At 43.4% G+C, this 25,012-nt stretch overlaps 1 protein-coding gene across 1 annotated transcript in view; it reads left to right on the plus strand.

Moving 5' to 3' along the window:
- The window catches only part of LOC142200015 (alanine aminotransferase 2-like), a 41,831-nt gene extending 22,274 nt beyond the window's left edge, over positions 1-19,557 (plus strand). Inside the window, exons 6-11 of the mRNA XM_075270010.1 lie at positions 3,276-3,355; positions 9,117-9,253; positions 10,094-10,265; positions 12,355-12,510; positions 16,535-16,647; positions 19,467-19,557. Of these exons, the coding sequence (XP_075126111.1) occupies positions 3,276-3,355; positions 9,117-9,253; positions 10,094-10,265; positions 12,355-12,510; positions 16,535-16,647; positions 19,467-19,557 (749 nt within the window). The remainder of the gene's footprint in view (positions 1-3,275; positions 3,356-9,116; positions 9,254-10,093; positions 10,266-12,354; positions 12,511-16,534; positions 16,648-19,466) is intronic.
- The last annotated feature ends 5,455 nt before the right edge of the window (positions 19,558-25,012 follow it).

Below are 25,012 nucleotides of genomic sequence, written 5' to 3' on the forward strand. Positions count from 1 at the left end.
CGTTAGCTGTCTCCTGTATACTACATGTTAGCTGTCTCCTGTATACTACACGTTAGCTGTCTCCTGTATACTACACGGTAGCTTTCTCCTGTATACTACACGTTAGCTGTCTCCTGTATACTACACGTTAGCTGTCTCCTGTATACTACATGGTAGCTGTCTCCTGTATACTACACGTTAGCTGTCTCCTGTTTACTACACGTTAGCTGTCTCCTGTATACTACATGTTAGCTGTCTCCTGTATACTACACGGTAGCTGTCTCCTGTATACTACACGTTAGCTGTCTCCTGTATACTACACGTTAGCTGTCTCCTGTATACTACACGGTAGCTGTCTCCTGTATACTACACGTTAGCTGTCTCCTGTATACTACACGTTAGCTGTCTCCTGTATACTACATGTTAGCTGTCTCCTGTTTACTACACGTTAGCTGTCTCCTGTATACTACATGTTAGCTGTCTCCTGTATACTACATGGTAGCTGTCTCCTGTATACTATACATTAGCTGTCTCCTGTATACTACATGTTAGCTGTCTCCTGTATACTACACGCTAGCTGTCTCCTGTATACTACATGGTAGCTGTCTCCTGTATACTACACGTTAGCTGTCTCCTGTATACTATACGTTAGCTGTCTCCTGTATACTACACGTTAGCTGTCTCCTGTATACTACACGTTAGCTGTCTCCTGTTTACTACACGTTAGCTGTCTCCTGTATACTACATGTTAGCTGTCTCCTGTATACTACACGTTAGCTGTCTCCTGTATACTACACGTTAGCTGTCTCCTGTATACTACACGTTAGCTGTCTCCTGTATACTACACGTTAGCTGTCTCCTGTATACTACACGTTAGCTGTCTCCTGTATACTACATGTTAGCTGTCTCCTGTATACTACATGGTAGCTGTCTCCTGTATACTACACGTTAGCTGTCTCCTGTATACTACACGTTAGCTGTCTCCTGTATACTACATGGTAGCTGTCTCCTGTATACTACACGTTAGCTGTCTCCTGTATACTACACGTTAGCTGTCTCCTGTATACTACACGTTAGCTGTCTCCTGTATACTACACGTTAGCTGTCTCCTGTATACTACATGTTAGCTGTCTCCTGTATACTACACGTTAGCTGTCTCCTGTATACTACACGTTAGCTGTCTCCTGTATACTACACGTTAGCTGTCTCCTGTATACTACACGTTAGCTGTCTCCTGTATACTACATGTTAGCTGTCTCCTGTATACTACACGTTAGCTGTCTCCTGTATACTACACGGTAGCTTTCTCCTGTATACTACACGTTAGCTGTCTCCTGTATACTACACGTTAGCTGTCTCCTGTATACTACATGGTAGCTGTCTCCTGTATACTACACGTTAGCTGTCTCCTGTTTACTACACGTTAGCTGTCTCCTGTATACTACATGTTAGCTGTCTCCTGTATACTACACGTTAGCTGTCTCCTGTATACTACACGGTAGCTGTCTCCTGTATACTACACGTTAGCTGTCTCCTGTATACTACATGTTAGCTGTCTCCTGTATACTACATGTTAGCTGTCTCCTGTATACTACATGGTAGCTGTCTCCTGTATACTATACATTAGCTGTCTCCTGTATACTACACGTTAGCTGTCTCCTGTATACTACACGCTAGCTGTCTCCTGTATACTACATGGTAGCTGTCTCCTGTATACTACACGTTAGCTGTCTCCTGTATACTATACGTTAGCTGTCTCCTGTATACTACACGTTAGCTGTCTCCTGTATACTACACGTTAGCTGTCTCCTGTTTACTACACGTTAGCTGTCTCCTGTATACTACATTTTAGCTGTCTCCTGTATACTACACGGTAGCTGTCTCCTGTATACTACACGTTAGCTGTCTCCTGTATACTACACGTTAGCTGTCTCCTGTATACTACACGGTAGCTGTCTCCTGTATACTACATGGTAGCTGTCTCCTGTATACTACACGTTAGCTGTCTCCTGTATACTACACATTAGCTGTCTCCTGTATACTACACGTTAGCTGTCTCCTGTATACTACACGTTAGCTGTCTCCTGTATACTACATGGTAGCTGTCTCCTGTATACTACACGTTAGCTGTCTCCTGTATACTACACGTTAGCTGTCTCCTGTATACTACATGGTAGCTGTCTCCTGTATACTACACGTTAGCTGTCTCCTGTATACTACACGTTAGCTGTCTCCTGTATACTACACGTTAGCTGTCTCCTGTATACTACACGTTAGCTGTCTCCTGTATACTACACGTTAGCTGTCTCCTGTATACTACATGTTAGCTGTCTCCTGTATACTACACGTTAGCTGTCTCCTGTATACTACATGTTAGCTGTCTCCTGTATACTACATGTTAGCTGTCTCCTGTATACTACACGTTAGCTGTCTCCTGTATACTACACGTTAGCTGTCTCCTGTATACTACACGCTAGCTGTCTCCTGTATACTACACGTTAGCTGTCTCCTGTATACTACACGGTAGCTGTCTCCTGTATACTACACGCTAGCTGTCTCCTGTATACTACATGTTAGCTGTCTCCTGTTTACTACACGTTAGCTGTCTCCTGTATACTACATGTTAGCTGTCTCCTGTATACTACATGTTAGCTGTCTCCTGTATACTACATGGTAGCTGTCTCCTGTATACTATACATTAGCTGTCTCCTGTATACTACACGTTAGCTGTCTCCTGTATACTACACGCTAGCTGTCTCCTGTATACTACATGGTAGCTGTCTCCTGTATACTACACGTTAGCTGTCTCCTGTATACTACATGTTAGCTGTCTCCTGTATACTACATGTTAGCTGCCTCCTGTATACTATACGTTAGCTGTCTCCTGTATACTACACGTTAGCTGTCTCCTGTATACTACATGGTAGCTGTCTCCTGTATACTATACATTAGCTGTCTCCTGTATACTACATGTTAGCTGTCTCCTGTATACTACATGTTAGCTGTCTCCTGTATACTACACGTTAGCTGTCTCCTGTATACTACATGGTAGCTGTCTCCTGTATACTACACGTTAGCTGTCTCCTGTATACTACATGTTAGCTGTCTCCTGTATACTACATGTTAGCTGTCTCCTGTATACTACATGTTAGCTGTCTCCTGTATACTACATGTTAGCTGTCTCCTGTATACTACATGTTAGCTGTCTCCTGTATACTACATGTTAGCTGTCTCCTGTATACTACATGTTAGCTGTCTCCTGTATATACAGCTGACCTGAGCTTATTTACCCCCAGGACACGTCCTGAGCCGGAAGAACATCACAGAGCTGATCCAGCTGGCGGCCGAGGAGAAGCTGCTGATCCTGGCGGATGAGGTATCTGTAGTATACAAGCATGGCCGCCACTAGGGGGAGACGATGAGGCTGTGTAACAATGGAGGGTGATATAGTTGTTACAGAGGGATCGATTACTACAAGACTGTGTATATGTATAATATAGTATGTATGATATGTATCTGTATAATATAGTATGTACGATATGTATATGTATAATATAGTATGTATGATATGTATATGTATAATATAGTATGTATGATGTGTATATGTATAATATAGTATGTATGATGTGTATATGTATAATATAGTATGTATGATGTGTATATGTATAATATAGTATGTATGATGTGTATATGTATAATATAGTATGTATGATGTGTATATGTATAATATAGTATGTATGATGTGTATATGTATAATATAGTATGTATGATGTGTATATGTATAATATAGTATGTATGATGTGTATATGTATAATATAGTATGTATGATGTGTATATGTATAATATAGTATGTATGATGTGTATATGTATAATATAGTATGTATGATGTGTATATGTATAATATAGTATGTATGATGTGTATATGTATAATATAGTATGTATGATGTGTATATGTATAATATAGTATGTATGATGTGTATATGTATAATATAGTATGTATGATGTGTATATGTATAATATAGTATGTATGATGTGTATATGTATAATATAGTATGTATGATGTGTATATGTATAATATAGTATGTATGATGTGTATATGTATAATATAGTATGTATGATGTGTATATGTATAATATAGTATGTATGATGTGTATATGTATAATATAGTATGTATGATGTGTATATGTATAATATAGTATGTATGATATGTATATGTATAATATAGTATGTATTATATGTATATGTATAATATAGTATGTATGATATGTATATGTATAATAGTGTATGTATGATATGTATATGTATAATACAGTATGTATGATGTGTATATGTATAATATAGTATGTATGATATGTATATGTATAATATAGTATGTATGATGTGTATATGTATAATATAGTATGTATGATGTGTATATGTATAATATAGTATGTATGATGTGTATATGTATAATATAGTATGTATGATGTGTATATGTATAATATAGTATGTATGATGTGTATATGTATAATATAGTATGTATGATGTGTATATGTATAATATAGTATGTATGATGTGTATATGTATAATATAGTATGTATGATGTGTATATGTATAATATAGTATGTATGATATGTATCTGTATAATATAATATGTATGATATGTATATGTATAATATAGTATGTATGATATGTATCTGTATAATATAGTATGTATGATATGTATATGTATAATATAGTATATATGATATGTGTATGTATAATATAGTATGTATGATATGTATCTGTATAATATAGTATGTATGATATGTAGCTGTATAATAGTGTATGTATGATATGTATATGTATGATATAGTATGTATGATATGCCCTCCCCTCCACACATAGTATTATATACCCAGCAGTGCCCCCCCCCCACACACACACACACACACACAGTATTGCGCTAGTGATAGCGCCCCCTGGTGTTTGGAATTTATTTTATGCTCCGCTTTAGTTATCTACCTGCTTCTATCACTGGGGATCCAGTACTGTACTGTACTCTATCGGCATGTGTGACTAAAAGAGGCACACGGGGCACTTATCTATACATTGTGAACACCAGGGGGCGCTATTACTGAAGATCCAGCAGAATCTGTACTGTACACTACAGGGTATGACTAACAGAGGCACACTTGAATGTAAAACATATTAAACATACAACATATACATCACATATAAAATATCAGTCTACATCTAGAGGGTTGTGTTATTTGTACATGATATTGCTGTATCATGCATGCCTATATGGCGGTATGTGAGCGTGGAGGTAATATTGTCTGGGCACTGTGGTGCTATACACGTAGTATATCATGTTCTGTCTGTACGCTTCCTTATTAGATGAGCGAACGCCGTTTGAATATCATGGCGTTCAATGTAGTCGTTCACAATCGAATACCAGGCCGCATACGCAGTAAAAATTTGTGTCCCCTCCCACCTTCCCTGGTGCGTTTTTTGCACCAATAACTGTGCAGAGGAGGTGGGACAGGAACTACGACAACGGAGGCATCGAAAAAAATAGGAAAAACCCATTGGCTGCTGAAAACATGTAACCACCCATTCATAAGAACGGCCGCCGCCCTATTCGCCATTTTGGCGGTCAGACATAGGGAGAGAAACATATCTGCTGAGGGTGAGATAGCGATTAGCTTCAGATAGGCAAGAACTAAAGAAGAAAACCAGCAGCTCAGAGCTATATACTGTAGGGACATCAGTCCAGCTGTCCCCGGACGGTGGAGAACAGGGATACACAACAGATACACCTTCATATATAGCGGAGAAACAGCGTTCATTGTTGGCTGTCCGCACACAGAATAGCCGGAATACACAGCAGTGACTAGATCATATAGAGCTGGAAAAAGCCTGGAATTTTGGGGGGTCCTGAAAAATAGCAGCAATCCACTGCAGTTACTTCTTGCTATATACGTGCAAAGCAGCTTTTCAGGCTGTGTAACCCCAAAATAAGGATACAGAGCAATTAGGTCAGGCTATGTACACTCAATCCAGGTATCCACGGTGTGTACCCCCAAAACTTAGGTGGGAGACACCGAAATTCAGTCCAGTTATGTCCGCTCAATACAGTTGTTCACAGTGTGTAACCCCAAAACTTAGGTGGGAGACCCAGAAATGCAGTCAGGCTATATCAGCTCAATCCCATTTTTAAGGGTCTACCCCTTGTATTTTTCTTTGATTTCTGTGACATTATTTCAACCAATAACTCGAGCAGTCCAAGCACCGGACACTGGTACTAGAACACTGAAAACTGTACCCTGCACCCCGCTTAACGCAGCTGCCATATCCGGAGTTGTGATGAGCGCATGCTAATGTTTCGTGTCCAGTGGAAAGGATGGGAAAGGATTTCACATACAGTCCTATGAAAAAGTTTGGGCACCCCTATTAATCTTAATCATTTTTAGTTCTAAATATTTTGGTATTTGCAGCAGCCATTTCAGTTTGATATATCTAATAACTGATGGACACAGTAATATTTCAGGATTGAAATGAGGTTTATTGTACTAACAGAAAATGCGCAATATGCATTAAACCAAAATTTGACCGGTGCAAAAATATGGGCACCTGAACAGAAAAGTGACATTAATATTTAGTAGATCCTCCTTTTGCAAAGATAACAGCCTCTAGTCGCTTCCTGTAGCTTTTAATCAGTTCCTGGATCCTGGATGAAGGGATTTTGGACCATTTCTTTCTACAAAACAATTCAAGTTCAGTTAAGTTTGATGGTCGCCGAACATGGACAGCCCGCTCTCAAATGATCTGAAAACAAAGATTGTTCAACATAGTTGTTCAGGGGAAGGATACAAAACGTTGTCTCAGAGATTTAACCTGTCAGTTTCCACTGTGAGGAACATAGTAAGGAAATGGAAGACCACAGGGACAGTTCTTGTTAAGCCCAGAAGTGGCAGGCCAAGAAAAATATCAGAAAGGCAGAGAAGAAGAATGGTGAGAACAGTCAAGGACAATCCACAGACCACCTCCAAAGAGCTGCAGCATCATCTTGCTGCAGATGGTGTCACTGTGCATCGGTCAACTATACAGCGCACTTTGCACAAGGAGAAGCTGTATGGGAGAGTGATGAGAAAGAAGCCGTTTCTGCACGTACGCCACAAATAGAGTTGCCTGAGGTATGAAAAAGCACATTTGGACAAGGCAGCTTCATTTTGGAAACAAAAATTGAGTTGTTTGGTTATAAAAAAAAAGGCGTTATGCATGGCGTCCAAAAAGAAACAGCATTCCAAGAAAAACACATGCTACCCACTGTAAAATTTGGTGGAGGTTCCATCATGCTTTGGGGCTGTGTGGCCAATGCCGGCACCGGGAATCTTGTTAAAGTTGAGAGTCGCATGGATTCCACTCAGTATCAGCAGATTCTTGAGAATAATGTTCAAGAATCAGTGACGAAGTTGAAGTTACGCCGGGGATGGATATTTCAGCAAGACAATGATCCAAAACACCGCTCCAAATCCTCAGGCATTCATGCAGAGGAACAATTACAATGTTCTGGAATGGCCATCCCAGTCCCCAGACCTGAATATCATTGAACATCTGTGGGATGATTTGAAGCGGGCTGTCCATGCTCGGCGACCATCAAACTTAACTGAACTTGAATTGTTTGTCCAAAATACCTTTATCCAGGATCCAGGAACTGATTAAAAGCTACAGGAAGCGACTAGAGGCTGTTATCTTTGCAAAAGGAGGATCTACTAAATATTAATGTCACTTTTCTGTTGAGGTGCCCATACTTTTGCACCGGTCAAATTTTGGTTTAATGCATATTGCACATTTTCTGTTAGTACAATAAACCTCATTTCAATCCTGAAATATTACTGTGTCCATCAGTTATTAGATATATCAAACTGAAATGGCTGTTGCAAATACCAAAATATTTAGAACTAAAAATGATTAAGATTAATAGGGGTGCCCAAACTTTTTCATAGGACTGTAAGTCTGCCACCCATGGAAACTCATGGTGCAGAAGCTGAGGGAGCTGACTCTGAGGAACCCTTGGGTTTTGGAGATGGTACTCCATCAAAGGTCTCCGCTGCTCACACACTCTATTCTGGCAGATGGAGGCTTTGCTGGAGGCTTCGGAGGCTAGCAGCGGCTCCTGTACACTTGCGAAGGTGGGCGCACAAGCGCCGCAATTTCACCAGTAGCTTGTGTACATTGGGGTGTGTTTTCAAAAAACGTTGCACCACTAAGTTAGACGTGGGCCAGGCATGGAACGTGTTGGAGGCTGGCAAGCTCCAGAGCCGCTACCAGGTTCCTGCCGTTATCACACAAGACAAACATGCCTGGCCCCAGGTGTAGCAGGGAAAACCACATTGCCATCTCATCCAGGATGGTATCCCTGACCTCGGAGGCAGTGTGCTGTCTGTCCCCCAAGCTGATGAGCTTCAGTGCGGCCTGCTGACGTCTCCCCACACCAGTAGCTGGAGTCACTTCAACGGCGGCGGAGGAGGAGGAGGAGGAGGAGGAGGAGGAGGAGGAGGAGGAGGGTGGTGTTTCAGCACTCCTGCCAGGAATATTGGGCGGGGAGACAAGGCAGGCCGCCGCAGTTTGCAACTACATTCAGCCAGGCTCATGTTAAGGGCCATAAAAGTGAATTTTGGAAGGTCTCCCCACATCACACACACACACATACATACATATATACATATATACACATCACACACATATACATATATACACATCACACACATCCACAATGACAGGTCAGGGGGGGACTGAAGGATTTCCCATTGTCTATTCCATCTGTGGTTGTCATGGGTAATGTGATATAAAGGGGGGCTCAGTAATGTTTGTGGAGCTTACATTGGGGTTTGTGTCCCTCCATTTGGGGAGTAAAGAAGGTTTCCAGGTATTTCCCCCCACTTTGATAGCGGTTGTAGTGAGTGTGTATAGTGTGTAGTTGTTAGGCTGTGATAGTGGGGTAATAGAGGGGCTTTGGGGTGTTAGATGCCCCCAGACATGCGCCCCCTGCTGGCCCAGTTACATTGCAGAGGTGTCGGCATCAATATTAAGATGATATTCAGAACAAATAACGAACATCAAATATTTTACTGTTCGCTCATCTCTATTCCTTATCTGTCTCCTCCTCTCAGGTTTATCAGGACAATGTCTTCGGAGACGGCGCTACTTTCCATTCTTTTAAAAAAGTTCTGTATGAAATGGGCCCCGAATACTCAGAGCGAGTACAGCTGGTATCACTCAACTCCATCTCCAAGGGGATCACCGGAGAGTGAGAACTCATTCTATCTATCTATCTATCTATCTATCTATCTATCTATCTATCTATCTATCTATCTATCTATCTATCTATCTATCTGTCTGTCTGTCTGTCTATCTATCTATCTATCTATCTGTCTGTCTGTCTGTCTGTCTGTCTGTCTGTCTGTCTGTCTGTCTGTCTGTCTGTCTATCTATCTATCTATCTATCTATCTGTCTGTCTGTCTGTCTGTCTGTCTGTCTGTCTATCTATCTGTCTATCTATCTATCTATCTATCTATCTATCTATCTGTCTGTCTGTCTATCTGTCTGTCTATCTATCTGTCTATCTATCTGTCTATCTATCTCCTATCTATCTCCTATCTATCTATCTGTCTGTCTATCTATCTATCTATCTATCTATCTATCTATCTCCTATCTATGTCCTATCTATCTATCTATCTATCTATCTATCTATCTATCTATCTATCTGTCTATCTATCTCCTATCTATCTCCTATCTATCTATCTATCTATCTATCTATCTATCTATCTATCTGTCTGTCTGTCTGTCTATCTGTCTGTCTATCTATCTGTCTATCTATCTCCTATCTATCTCCTATCTATCTATCTGTCTGTCTATCTATCTATCTATCTATCTATCTATCTATCTATCTATCTATCTCCTATCTATGTCCTATCTATCTATCTATCTATCTATCTATCTATCTATCTGTCTATCTATCTCCTATCTATCTCCTATCTATCTATCTATCTGTCTATCTATCTCCTATCTATCTCCTATCTATCTCCTATCTATCTATCTATCTATCTATCTACAATATGTGTCTCTCTCTCTTCTCTCTTCCATAAGGTGCGGGGCCCGGACGGGATATATTGAGTTTGTGAATATTGATCCTGAAGTTTTTGAGGCCTTGTACATCCTGAAATCCTTCAGTGTTCCCTCAGTCATTGGAGCTCTGATGTTGGACGTTATTCTGGACCCTCCACAGCCCGGAGACCCCTCTTATGAGACCTTCATGATGGTGAGTGTAGTAGTGGATACAGAGAGCGTCATCCCCAGGACCCCATAGAACACATTGATCCCTCCTCCAGGACCCCATACAACACAGTGACCCTCCTCCCCAGGACACTATAGAACACAGTGACCCTCCCCCAGGACACTATAGAACACAGTGACCCTCCTCCCAAGGACACTATAGAACACAGTGACCCTCCTCCCCAGGACACTATAGAACACAGTGACCCTCCTCCCCAGGACACTATAGAACACAGTGACCCTCCTCCCAAGGACACTATAGAACACAGTTACCCTCCTCCCCAGGACACTATAGAACACAGTGACCCTCCCCCAGGATACTATAGAACACAGTGACCCTCCTCCCCAGGACACTATAGAACACAGTTACCCTCCTCCCCAGGACACTATAGAACACAGTGACCCTCCCCCAGGATACTATAGAACACAGTGACCCTCCTCCCCTAGGACACTATAGAACACAGTGACCCTCCACCCCAGGACACTATAGAACACAGTTACCCTCCTCCCTAGGACACTATAGAACACAGTGACCCTCCTCCCTAGGACACTATAGAACACAGTGACCCTCCACCCCAGGACACTATAGAACACAGTGACCCTCCTCCCCAGGACACTATAGAACACAGTTACCCTCCTCCCTAGGACACTATAGAACACAGTGACCCTCCTCCCAAGGACACTATAGAACACAGTGACCCTCCTCCCCAGGACACTATAGAACACAGTGACCCTCCTCCCAAGGACACTATAGAACACAGTTACCCTCCTCCCCAGGACACTATAGAACACAGTGACCCTCCCCCAGGATACTATAGAACACAGTGACCCTCCTCCCCAGGACACTATAGAACACAGTTACCCTCCTCCCCAGGACACTATAGAACACAGTGACCCTCCCCCAGGATACTATAGAACACAGTGACCCTCCTCCCCTAGGACACTATAGAACACAGTGACCCTCCACCCCAGGACACTATAGAACACAGTTACCCTCCTCCCTAGGACACTATAGAACACAGTGACCCTCCTCCCTAGGACACTATAGAACACAGTGACCCTCCACCCCAGGACACTATAAAACACAGTGACCCTCCTCCCCAGGACACTATAGAACACAGTTACCCTCCTCCCTAGGACACTATAGAACACAGTGACCCTCCTCCCTAGGACACTATAGAACACAGTTACCCTCCTCCCCAGGACACTATAGAACACAGTGACCCTCCTCCCCAGGACACTATAGAACACAGTGACCCTCCACCCCAGGACACTATAGAACACAGTGACCCTCCACCCCAGGACACTATAGAACACAGTGACCCTCCACCCCAGGACACTATAGAACACAGTGACCCTCCTCCCCAGGACACTATAGAACAAAGTGACCCTCCTCCCCTAGGACACTATAGAACACAGTGACCCTCCTCCCCAGGACACTATAGAACACAGTGACCCTCCTCCCCTAGGACACTATAGAACACAGTGACCCTCCCCCAGGACACTATAGAACAAAGTGACCCTCCTCCCCTAGGACACTATAGAACACAGTTACCCTCCTCCCTAGGACACTATAGAACACAGTGACCCTCCTCCCTAGGACACTATAGAACACAGTGACCCTCCCCCAGGACACTATAGAACACAGTGACCCTCCTCCCCAGGACACTATAGAACACAGTGACCCTCCTCCCCTAGGACACTATAGAACACAGTGACCCTCCCCCAGGACACTATAGAACACAGTGATCCCTCCCCTAGGACTCTCATAGAACACAGTGATCCCTCCCCTAGGACTCTCATAGAACACAGTGATCCCTCCCCTAAGACTCTCATAGAACACAGTGATCCCTCCCCTAAGACTCTCACAGAAGACAGTGGTCCCTCCCCTAGGACTCTCATAGAAGACATTGCCTATCCAATAACAAGTAAGCAACTCTATTGTTAATAATGGCAGCCAATCAGAATCTTCCATCAGGGATCCAAATGCAGATTAGAAATTCAACCCATCTGATTGGTTGCTGAGAGTCGTGGTGCCTTTTCCTTACACATGTCCTCTTCTATGTTATTCTCAGGAGAAGAAGACGTTGCTCTATAATCTGGCAGAGAAGGCCCGGATTACCAAGGAGATCCTGAACCAGGCCCCCGGAATCTACTGTAACCCCATCCAAGGAGCCTTGTACGCCTTCCCAAGGGTCCAGATCCCCGACAGGGCCGTCAGACTGGCACAGGTATCACCACGGTCATAGGGGGAAAATGCTGATATTGTGCACATAGGTAACACAGTGATGTCCACTAGAGGTCATCAGACATGGTCACTACATCAGGGCGGGATAACAACTCGAGACATAATGTATCCACGGACATCATGTTATCACACAAGATGGCGGACACTCCAGTCCTATTCACTGTGGCACCACACAAGATGGAGGACACTCCAGTCCTATTCACTGTGGCACCACACAAGATGGAGGACACTCCATCCTTAGTTACTGTTATACAAGATGGCGGACACTCCATCCCTAGTTACTGTTATACAAGATGGCGGACACTCCATCCCTAGTTACTGTTATACAAGATGGCGGACACTCCATCCCTAGTTACTGTTATACAAGATGGCGGACACTCCATCCCTAGTTACTGTTATACAAGATGGCGGACACTCCATCCCTAGTTACTGTTATACAAGATGGCGGACACTCCATCCCTAGTTACTGTTATACAAGATGGCGGACACTCCAGTCTTATTCACTATGGTACCACACAAGATGGCGGACACTCCATCCCTAGTTACTGTTATACAAGATGGCGGACACTCCAGTCTTATTCACTATGGTACCACACAAGATGGCGGACACTCCATCCCTAGTTACTGTTATACAAGATGGCGGACACTCCATCCCTAGTTACTGTTATACAAGATGGCGGACACTCCATCCCTAGTTACTGTCATACAAGATGGCGGACACTCCATCCCTAGTTACTGTTATACAAGATGGTGGACACTCCATCCCTAGTTACTGTCATACAAGATGGCGGACACTCCAGTCTTATTCACTCCCTAGTTACTGTTATACAAGATGGCGGACACTCCATCCCTAGTTACTGTCATACAAGATGGCGGACACTCCATCCCTAGTTACTGTTATACAAGATGGCGGACACTCCATCCCTAGTTACTGTTATACAAGATGGCGGACACTCCAGTCTTATTCACTATGGTACCACACAAGATGGCGGACACTCCATCCCTAGTTACTGTTATACAAGATGGCGGACACTCCAGTCTTATTCACTATGGTACCACACAAGATGGCGGACACTCCATCCCTAGTTACTGTTATACAAGATGGCGGACACTCCATCCCTAGTTACTGTTATACAAGATGGCGGACACTCCATCCCTAGTTACTGTCATACAAGATGGCGGACACTCCATCCCTAGTTACTGTTATACAAGATGGTGGACACTCCATCCCTAGTTACTGTCATACAAGATGGCGGACACTCCATCCCTAGTTACTGTTATACAAGATGGCGGACACTCCATCCCTAGTTACTGTTATACAAGATGGCGGACACTCCATCCCTAGTTACTGTTATACAAGATGGCGGACACTCCATCCTTAGTTACTGTTATACAAGATGGCGGACACTCCATCCCTAGTTACTGTTATACAAGATGGCGGACACTCCATCCCTAGTTACTGTTATACAAGATGGCGGACACTCCAGTCTAATTCACTATGGCACCACACAAGATGGAGGACACTCCATCCCTAGTTACTGTTATACAAGATGGCGGACACTCCATCCCTAGTTACTGTTATACAAGATGGCGGACACTCCATCCCTAGTTACTGTTATACAAGATGGCGGACACTCCAGTCTTATTCACTATGGTACCACACAAGATGGCGGACACTCCATCCCTAGTTACTGTTATACAAGATGGCGGACACTCCATCACTAGTTACTGTTATACAAGATGGCGGACACTCCATCCCTAGTTAATGTCATACAAGATGGCGGACACTCCATCCCTAGTTACTGTTATACAAGATGGCGGACACTCCATCCCTAGTTACTGTTATACAAGATGGCGGACACTCCATCCCTAGTTACTGTTATACAAGATGGCGGACACTCCATCCCTAGTTACTGTTATACAAGATGGCGGACACTCCATCCCTAGTTACTGTTATACAAGATGGCGGACACTCCATCCCTAGTTACTGTCATACAAGATGGCGGACACTCCATCCTTAGTTACTGTTATACAAGATGGCGGACACTCCATCCTTAGTTACTGTTATACAAGATGGCGGACACTCCATCCCTAGTTACTGTTATACAAGATGGCGGACACTCCATCCCTAGTTACTGTTATACAAGATGGCGGACACTCCATCCCTAGTTACTGTTATACAAGATGGCGGACACTCCATCCCTAGTTACTGTTATACAAGATGGCGGACACTCCATCCCTAGTTACTGTTATACAAGATGGCGGACACTCCATCCCTAGTTACTGTTATACAAGATGGAGGACACTCCATCCCTAGTTAATGTCATACAAGATGGCGGACACTCCATCCCTAGTTACTGTTATACAAGATGGCGGACACTCCATCCCTAGTTAATGTCATACAAGATGGCGGACACTCCATCCCTAGTTACTGTTATACAAGATGGCGGACACTCCATCCTTAGTTACTGTTATACAAGATGGCGGACACTCCATCCCTAGTTACTGTTATACAAGATGGCGGACACTCCATCCCTAGTTACTGTTATACAAGATGGCGGACACTCCATCCCTAGTTACTGTTATACAAGATGGAGGACACTCCATCCCTAGTTAATGTCATACAAGATGGCGGACACTCCATCCCTAGTTAATGTCATACAAGATGGCGGACACTCCATCCCTAGTTACTGTTATACAAGATGGCGGACACTCCATCCCTAGTTACTGTTATACAAGATGGCGGACACTCCAGTCTTATTCACTATGGTACCACACAAGATGGCGGACACTCCATCCCTAGTTACTGTTATACAAGATGGCGGACACTCCATCACTAGTTACTGTTATACAAGATGGCGGACACTCCATCCCTAGTTAATGTCATACAAGATGGCGGACACTCCATCCCTAGTTACTGTTATACAAGATGGCGGACACTCCATCCCTAGTTACTGTTATACAAGATGGCGGACACTCCATCCCTAGTTACTGTTATACAAGATGGCGGACACTCCATCCCTAGTTACTGTTATACAAGATGGCGGACACTCCATCCCTAGTTACTGTTATACAAGATGGCGGACACTCCATCCCTAGTTACTGTCATACAAGATGGCGGACACTCCATCCTTAGTTACTGTTATACAAGATGGCGGACACTCCATCCTTAGTTACTGTTATACAAGATGGCGGACACTCCATCCCTAGTTACTGTTATACAAGATGGCGGACACTCCATCCCTAGTTACTGTTATACAAGATGGCGGACACTCCATCCCTAGTTACTGTTATACAAGATGGCGGACACTCCATCCCTAGTTACTGTTATACAAGATGGCGGACACTCCATCCCTAGTTACTGTTATACAAGATGGCGGACACTCCATCCCTAGTTACTGTTATACAAGATGGAGGACACTCCATCCCTAGTTAATGTCATACAAGATGGCGGACACTCCATCCCTAGTTAATGTCATACAAGATGGCGGACACTCCATCCCTAGTTACTGTTATACAAGATGGCGGACACTCCATCCCTAGTTACTGTTATACAAGATGGCGGACACTCCATCCCTAGTTACTGTCATACAAGATGGCGGACACTCCATCCTTAGTTACTGTTATACAAGATGGCGGACACTCCATCCTTAGTTACTGTTATACAAGATGGCGGACACTCCATCCCTAGTTACTGTTATACAAGATGGCGGACACTCCATCCCTAGTTACTGTTATACAAGATGGCGGACACTCCATCCCTAGTTACTGTCATACAAGATGGCGGACACTCCATCCTTAGTTACTGTTATACAAGATGGCGGACACTCCATCCTTAGTTACTGTTATACAAGATGGCGGACACTCCATCCCTAGTTACTGTTATACAAGATGGCGGACACTCCATCCCTAGTTACTGTTATACAAGATGGCGGACACTCCATCCCTAGTTAATGTCATACAAGATGGCGGACTCTTCATCCTATTTTCTTCCTCCTTTCTTCTAGGAGCGGGGTCAGAAGCCTGATGACTTCTATTGCCATCTTCTGCTGGAGGACACGGGCATCGTGCTGTGCACTGGTAACAGCTTTGGACAAGCAGTGGGGACTTATCACTTCAGGTAGGTCGTTATCGCCCCCTGCGGGGGACACGTGCCAAGTGAGCAAAACGATTGGGCTGGAAATAATGGAGGAATGTGGGAGATACCAACAACATCACAGAGTGCCCCCATAATCACTACGGAGTGTCCCATAGAGACTGCCAGCCCGAGAGTGCCCCTATAATCAGTATGGAGTGCCCCATAGAGACTGCCAGCCCGAGAGTGCCCCTATAATCAGTATGGAGTGCCCCATAGAGACTGCCAGCCCGAGAGTGCCCCTATAATCAGTATGGAGTGCCCCATAGAGACTGCCAGCCCGAGAGTGCCCCTATAATCAGTATGGAGTGCCCCATAGAGACTGCCAGCCCGAGAGTGCCCCTATAATCAATATGGAGTGCCCCATAAAGACTGCCAGCCCGAGAGTGCCCCTATAATCAGTATGGAGTGCCCCATAGAGACTGCCAGCCCGAGAGTGCCCCTATAATCAATATGGAGTGCCCCATAAAGACTGCCAGCCCGAGAGTGCCCCTATAATCAGTATGGAGTGCCCCATAGAGACTGCCAGCCCGAGAGTGCCCCTATAATCAATATGGAGTGCCCCATAGAGACTGCCAGCCCGAGAGTGCCCCTATAATCACTACGGAGTGCCCCAGGGGTATTAAGAACCTTTAATGATCAGTAGGTTGGCGGAACAGTTTGATGTCATTGCTCTCCTTCTTGTCTTGTAGGATCACTCTTCTCCGTCTTGTAGGATCACTCTTCTCCGTTTTGTAGGATCACTCTTCTCCATCTTGTCTTGTAGGATCCCTCTTCTCTATCTTGTCTTGTAGGATCCCTCTTCTCTATCTTGTCTTGTAGGATCACTCTTCTCCATCTTGTCTTGTAGGATCACTCTTCTCCATCTTGTAGGATCACTCTTCTCCATCTTGTAGGATCACTCTTCTCCATCTTGTCTTGTAGGATCACTCTTCTCCATCTTGTCTTGTAGGATCACTCTTCTCCATCTTGTCTTGTAGGATCACTCTTCTCTATCTTGTCTTGTAGGATCCCTCTTCTCTATCTTGTCTTGTAGGATCACTCTTCTCTATCTTGTCTTGTAGGATCACTCTTCTCCATCTTGTCTTGTAGGATCACTCTTCTCCATCTTGTAGGATCACTCTTCTCCATCTTGTAGGATCACTCTTCTCCATCTTGTCTTGTAGGATCCCTCTTCTCCATCTTGTCTTGTAGGATCCCTCTTCTCTATCTTGTCTTGTAGGATCCCTCTTCTCCATCTTGTAGTATCACTCTTCTCCATCTTGTAGGATCACTCTTCTCCATCTTGTCTTGTAGGATCCCTCTTCTCTATCTTGTCTTGTAGGATCACTCTTCTCCGTCTTGTAGGATCACTCTTCTCCATCTTGTCTTGTAGGATCACTCTTCTCCATCTTGTCTTGTAGGATCCCTCTTCTCCATCTTGTCTTGTAGGATCACTCTTCTCCATCTTGTCTTGTAGGATCACTCTTCTCCATCTTGTCTTGTAGGATCACTCTTCTCCATCTTGTCTTGTAGGATCCCTCTTATCTATCTTGTCTTGTAGGATTACTCTTCTCCATCTTGTCTTGTAGGATCACTCTTCTCCATCTTGTCTTGTAGGATCCCTCTTCTCCATCTTGTCTTGTAGGATCACTCTTCTCCATCTTGTCTTGTAGGATCACTGTTCTCCATCTTGTCTTGTAGGATCACTCTTCTCCGTCTTGTAGGATCACTCTTCTGTATCTTGTCTTGTAGGATCCCTCTTCTCTATCTTGTCTTGTAGGATCACTCTTCTCCATCTTGTCTTGTAGGATCACTCTTCTCCGTCTTGTAGGATCACTCTTCTCCGTTTTGTAGGATCACTCTTCTCTATCTTGTCTTGTAGGATCACTCTTCTCTATCTTGTCTTGTAGGATCACTCTTCTCCATCTTGTCTTGTAGGATCACTCTTCTCCATCTTGTCTTGTAGGATCACTCTTCTCCATCTTGTCTTGTAGGATCACTCTTCTCCATCTTGTCTTGTAGGATCACTCTTCTCCATCTTGTCTTGTAGGATCACTCTTCTCCGTCTTGTAGGATCACTCTTCTCTATCTTGTCTTGTAGGATCACTCTTCTCCATCTTGTCTTGTAGGATCACTCTTCTCCATCTTGTCTTGTAGGATCACTCTTCTCCGTCTTGTAGGATCACTCTTCTCCGTTTTGTAGGATCACTCTTCTCTATCTTGTCTTGTAGGATCACTCTTCTCTATCTTGTCTTGTAGGATCACTCTTCTCCATCTTGTCTTGTAGGATCACTCTTCTCTATCTTGTCTTGTAGGATCACTCTTCTCTATCTTGTCTTGTAGGATCACTCTTCTCCATCTTGTCTTGTAGGATCACTCTTCTCCATCTTGTCTTGTAGGATCACTCTTCTCCATCTTGTCTTGTAGGATCACTCTTCTCCGTCTTGTAGGATCACTCTTCTCCGTTTTGTAGGATCACTCTTCTCTATCTTGTCTTGTAGGATCACTCTTCTCTATCTTGTCTTGTAGGATCACTCTTTTCCATCTTGTCTTGTAGGATCACTCTTCTCAGTCTTGTAGGATCACTCTTCTCTATCTTGTCTTGTAGGATCACTCTTTTCCATCTTGTCTTGTAGGATCACTCTTCTCCATCTTGTCTTGTAGGATCACTCTTCTCAGTCTTGTAGGATCACTCTTCTCTATCTTGTCTTGTAGGATCACTCTTTTCCATCTTGTCTTGTAGGATCACTCTTCTCCATCTTGTCTTGTAGGATCACTCTTCTCAGTCTTGTAGGATCACTCTTCTCCATCTTGTCTTGTAGGATCACTCTTCTCCATCCCATCGATGAGCTGAGATCCATCCTCCAGAAGATCACACAATTCCACACACGGTTTATGACGGAGTATTCCTGAGGGTTGGTGATCTGACGACCTTCCCTCCGGTCACACACACCATCGTCCTCGCCTGCACTCCTAGATGACACCAGACCTCCCACCATCCAGATTTGGAGCCACCATGAAGCCTCTGTAGATAATGGAGTCCGGGGCAGAGTGACCCTTCAATAAACACGTCTGATGTCATTTATGTTTCCTTGTCACACATGTAACATGTAAAGTAACAACAAAAAATACAAAAATCCCCCCATATAAGAAGTAATGATGTAATATATGGGGGGGGGGAGGTGACATGATAATAAGAAAGCCACCATACAGAATAGAAATAGGCAGCCAGAACATAGGAGAATATGGGGATAACAACAGGGGATCCATGTTCAAGGAAAAGCTATGGTTAGAGCGGATCTATAGTCAGAGCAGATCTATAGTCAGAGCGGATCTATAGTCAGAGCGGATCTATAGTCAGAGAAGATTCATAGTCAGAGCAGATCTATAGTCAGAGCAGATGTAAAGTCAGAGCGGATCTATAGTCAGAGCAGATCTATAGTTATAGCGGATCTATAGTCACAGTGGATCTATAGTGAAGGCAGATCTATAGTCAGAGCAGATCAATAACCAGAGCAGATCTATAGTCAGAGCAGATCCATAACCAGAGAAGATCTATAACCAGAGCAGAGCTATAGTCAGACCGGATCTATAGTCAGAGCGGATCTATAGTCAGCGGATCTATAGTCAGAGAGGATCTATAGTCAGAGCGGATCTATAGTCAGAGCGGATCTATAGTCAGAGCGGATCTATTGTCAGAGTGGATCTATAGTCAGAGAGGATGTATAGTCAGAGAGGAGGTATAGTCACAGAGGATCTATAGTCAGAGCGGATCTATAGTCAGAGCAGATCTATAACCAGAACAGATCTATAATCACAGCAGATCCATAACCAGAGCGGATCTATAACCAGAGTAGATCTATAGTCAGAGCAGATCTATACCCAAAGCGGATTTATAGTCGGAGCGGATCTTTAACCAGAGCAAGCAGATCTATAACCAGAGCGGATCTATAGTCAGAGTGGATCTTTAACCAGAGCAGATCTATAGTCAGAGCGAATCTATAACCAGAACAGATTTATAGTCAGAGCAGATCTATAACCAGAACAGATCTATAACCAAAATGGATCTATAATCAGAGCAGATCTATAACCAGAGCAGATCTATAGTCACAGCAGATCTGTAACCAGAGCAGATCTATAACCAGAGCAGATCTATAGTCACAGCAGATCTATAACCAGAGCAGATCTATAGTCAGAGCAGATCTATAGTCAGAGCAGATCCATAAGAAGAGCAGATCTATAGTCAGAGCATATCCATAGTCAGAGCAGATCTATAACCAGAGAAGATCCATAGTCAGAGCAGATCTATAACCAGAGCATATCCATAGTCAGAGCAGATCTATAGTCAGAGTAGATCTATAGTCAGAGTGGATCTATAGTCAGAGCAGATGTATAACCAGAGCAGATATATAGTCAGAGCAGATCTATAGTCAAAGCAGATCTATAGTCAAAGCAGATCTAAAACCAGAGGAGATCTATAGTCAGAGCAAATCTATAGTCAGAGCAGATCTATAACCAGAACAGATCTATAACCAGAATGGATCTATAATTAGAGCAGATCTATAACCAGAGTAGATCTATAGTCACAGCAGATCTATAACCAGAGCAGATCTATAACCAGAACAGATCTATAATCAGAGCAGATCTATAACCAGAGCAGATCTATAGTCAGAGCAGATCTATAACCAGAGCAGATCTATAGTCAGAGCAGATCTATAACCAGAGCAGATCTATAGTCAGAGCAGATCTATAACCAGAGCAGATCTATTACCAGAGCAGATCTATAGTCAGAGCAGATCTATAGTCAAAGCAGATCTATAACCAGAGCAGATCTATAGTCAGAGCAGATCTATAACCAGAGCAGATCTATAACTCGAACGGATCTATAATCAGAGCAGATCTATAAACAGAGCAGATCTATAACCAGAGCAGATCTATAGTCAGAGCAGATCTATAACCAGAACAGATCTATAATCAGAGCAGATCTATAACCAGAGCAGATCTATAGTCAGAGCAGATCTATAACCAGAGTAGATCTATAGTCAGAGCAGATCTATAACCAGAGCAGATCTATAGACAAAGCAGATCTATAGTCAGAGCACATCTATAACTAGAGCAGATCTATAGTCAGAGCAGATCTATAGTCAGAGCAGATCTATAACCACAGTAGATCTATAACCAGAGTAAATCTATAGTCAGAGCAGATCTATAAGCAGAGCAGATCTATAGTCAGAGCCGATCTATAAGCAGAGTAGATCTATAGTCAGAGCAGATCTATAACCAGAGCAGATCTATAGTCAGAGCAGATCTATAAGCAGAGTAGATCTATAGTCAGAGCAGATCTATAACCAGAGCAGATCTATAGTCAGGCTGGATCCCTACTGTTCATTAAAATTCAAAGGTAAAATCAATGCAAGAGACAGAATCTGTCCTGCTGTGCCGGCCCCAGTGTGTGACTGCAGTGCCAGATGAGTTTTGGGTTTATTCACATGCAGCAGATTTCAATCCTCTTCCATACATGTGATGGATCTGACTGATTTCTTCTCCGTTCTTTTGAGTGGAACAGTCACAAAAATATCTATAACAAATCTGACGTGTGTGAATATACATTTCTATATATACTGCCCTCACAGTGCCAGGGTATATAGTAAGCCCTGCAGTACCAACATCCACCACATGAGGGGGCAAGTCACCCAGAAAACCAGGAGGTGCCGATTATACCAATCAGGAACAGGCGCCCCCTACAGGCCAAGGCGTCGCCGCACCGCGTATGAGAACAGGTGACAGCACAGACTATGGATAATGGCGGGTCCGAGGATTTCTCTCATGTCCTGGTGAATCTCCTCAGTGTGACGTGATAATGTATATGGCTGCAGTCTGTATACAAGATGAGATACAGCAGGACATGGAGGTATATACAGGCGGTGTATGGTATATAGCAGTACATTTACCACAGATGTTACACCTGTAGTCTGGATACAAGATGAGATACGGCAGGACATGGAGGTATATACAGGCGGTGTATGGTATATAGCAGTACATTTACCACATATGTTACACCTGTAGTCTGGATACAAGATGAGATACGGCAGGACATGGAGGTATATACAGGCTGTGTACGGTATATAGCAGTACATTTACCACATATGTTACACCTGTAGTCTGGATACAAGATGAGATACGGCAGGACATGGAGGTATATACAGGCGGTGTATGGTATATGGCAGTACATTTACCACAGATGTTACACCTGTAGTCTGGATACAAGATGAGATACGGCAGGACATGGAGGTATATACAGGCTCTGTATGGTATATAGCAGTACATTTACCACAGATGTTACACCTGTAGTCTGGATACAAGATGAGATACGGCAGGACATGGAGGGATATACAGGCGGTGTATGGTATATAGCAGTACATTTACCACAGATGTTACACCTGTAGTCTGGGTACAAGATGAGATACGGCAGGACATGGAGGTATATACAGGCTGTGTATGGTATATAGCAGTACATTTACCACCAATGTTACACCTGTAGTCTGGATACAAGATGAGATACGGCAGGACATGGAGGTATATACAGGCTGTGTATGGTATATAGCAGTACATTTACCACAGATGTTACACCTGTAGTCTGGATACAAGATGAGATACGGCAGGACATGGAGGGATATACAGGCGGTGTATGGTATATAGCAGTACATTTACCACAGATGTTACACCTGTAGTCTGTATACAAGATGAGATACGGCAGGACATGGAGGTATATACAGGCGGTGTATGGTATATAGCAGTACATTTACCGCAGATGTTACACCTGTAGTCTGTATACAAGATGAGATACGGCAGGACATGGAGGTATATACAGGCTGTGTATGGTATATAGCAGTACATTTACCGCAGATGTTACACCTGTAGTCTGGATACAAGATGAGATACGGCAGGACATGGAGGGATATACAGGCGGTGTATGGTATATAGCAGTACATTTACCGCAGATGTTACACCTGTAGTCTGGATACAAGATGAGATACGGCAGGACATGGAGGTATATACAGGCTCTGTATGGTATATAGCAGTACATTTACCACAGATGTTACACCTGTAGTCTAGATACAAGATGAGATACGGCAGGACATGGAGGTATATACAGGCTCTGTATGGTATATAGCAGTACATTTACCACAGATGTTACACCTGTAGTCTAGATACAAGATGAGATACGGCAGGACATGGAGGTATATACAGGCTCTGTATGGTATATAGCAGTACATTTACCACAGATGTTACACCTGTAGTCTGGATACAAGATGAGATACGGCAGGACATGGAGGGATATACAGGCGGTGTATGGTATATAGCAGTACATTTACCACAGATGTTACACCTGTAGTCTGGATACAAGATGAGATACGGCAGGACATGGAGGTATATACAGGCTGTGTATGGTATATAGCAGTACATTTACCACAGATGTTACACCTGTAGTCTGGATACAAGATGAGATACGGCAGGACATGGAGGTATATACAGGCGGTGTATGGTATATAGCAGTACATTTACCACAGATGTTACACCTGTAGTCTGGATACAAGATGAGATACGGCAGGACATGGAGGTATATACAGGCTCTGTATGGTATATAGCAGTGCATTTACCACAGATGTTACACCTGTAGTCTAGATACAAGATGAGATACGGCAGGACATGGAGGTATATACAGGCTCTGTATGGTATATAGCAGTACATTTACCGCAGATGTTACACCTGTAGTCTGGATACAAGATGAGATACGGCAGGACATGGAGGTATATACAGGCTGTGTATGGTATATAGCAGTACATTTACCACAGATGTTACACCTGTAGCCTGGATACAAGATGAGATACAGCAGGACATGTAGGTATATACAGGCTGTGTAGGGTATATAGCAGTACATTTACCACAGATGTTACACCTGTAGTCTGTATACAAGATGAGATACGGCAGGACATGGAGGTATATACAGGCTCTGTATGGTATATAGCAGTACATTTACCACAGATGTTACACCTGTAGTCTGGATACAAGATGAGATACAGCAGGACATGGAGGTATATACAGGCGGTGTATGGTATATAGCAGTACATTTACCGCAGATGTTACACCTGTAGTCTGTATACAAGATGAGATACGGCAGGACATGGAGGTATATACAGGCTGTGTATGGTATATAGCAGTACATTTACCGCAGATGTTACACCTGTAGTCTGGATACAAGATGAGATACGGCAAGACATGGAGGGATATACAGGCGGTGTATGGTATATAGCAGTACATTTACCACAGATGTTACACCTGTAGTCTGGATACAAGATGAAATACG

Source organism: Leptodactylus fuscus, chromosome 4 (genome assembly GCF_031893055.1).
Source record: "Leptodactylus fuscus isolate aLepFus1 chromosome 4, aLepFus1.hap2, whole genome shotgun sequence".
Lineage (NCBI taxonomy): Eukaryota > Metazoa > Chordata > Amphibia > Anura > Leptodactylidae > Leptodactylus > Leptodactylus fuscus.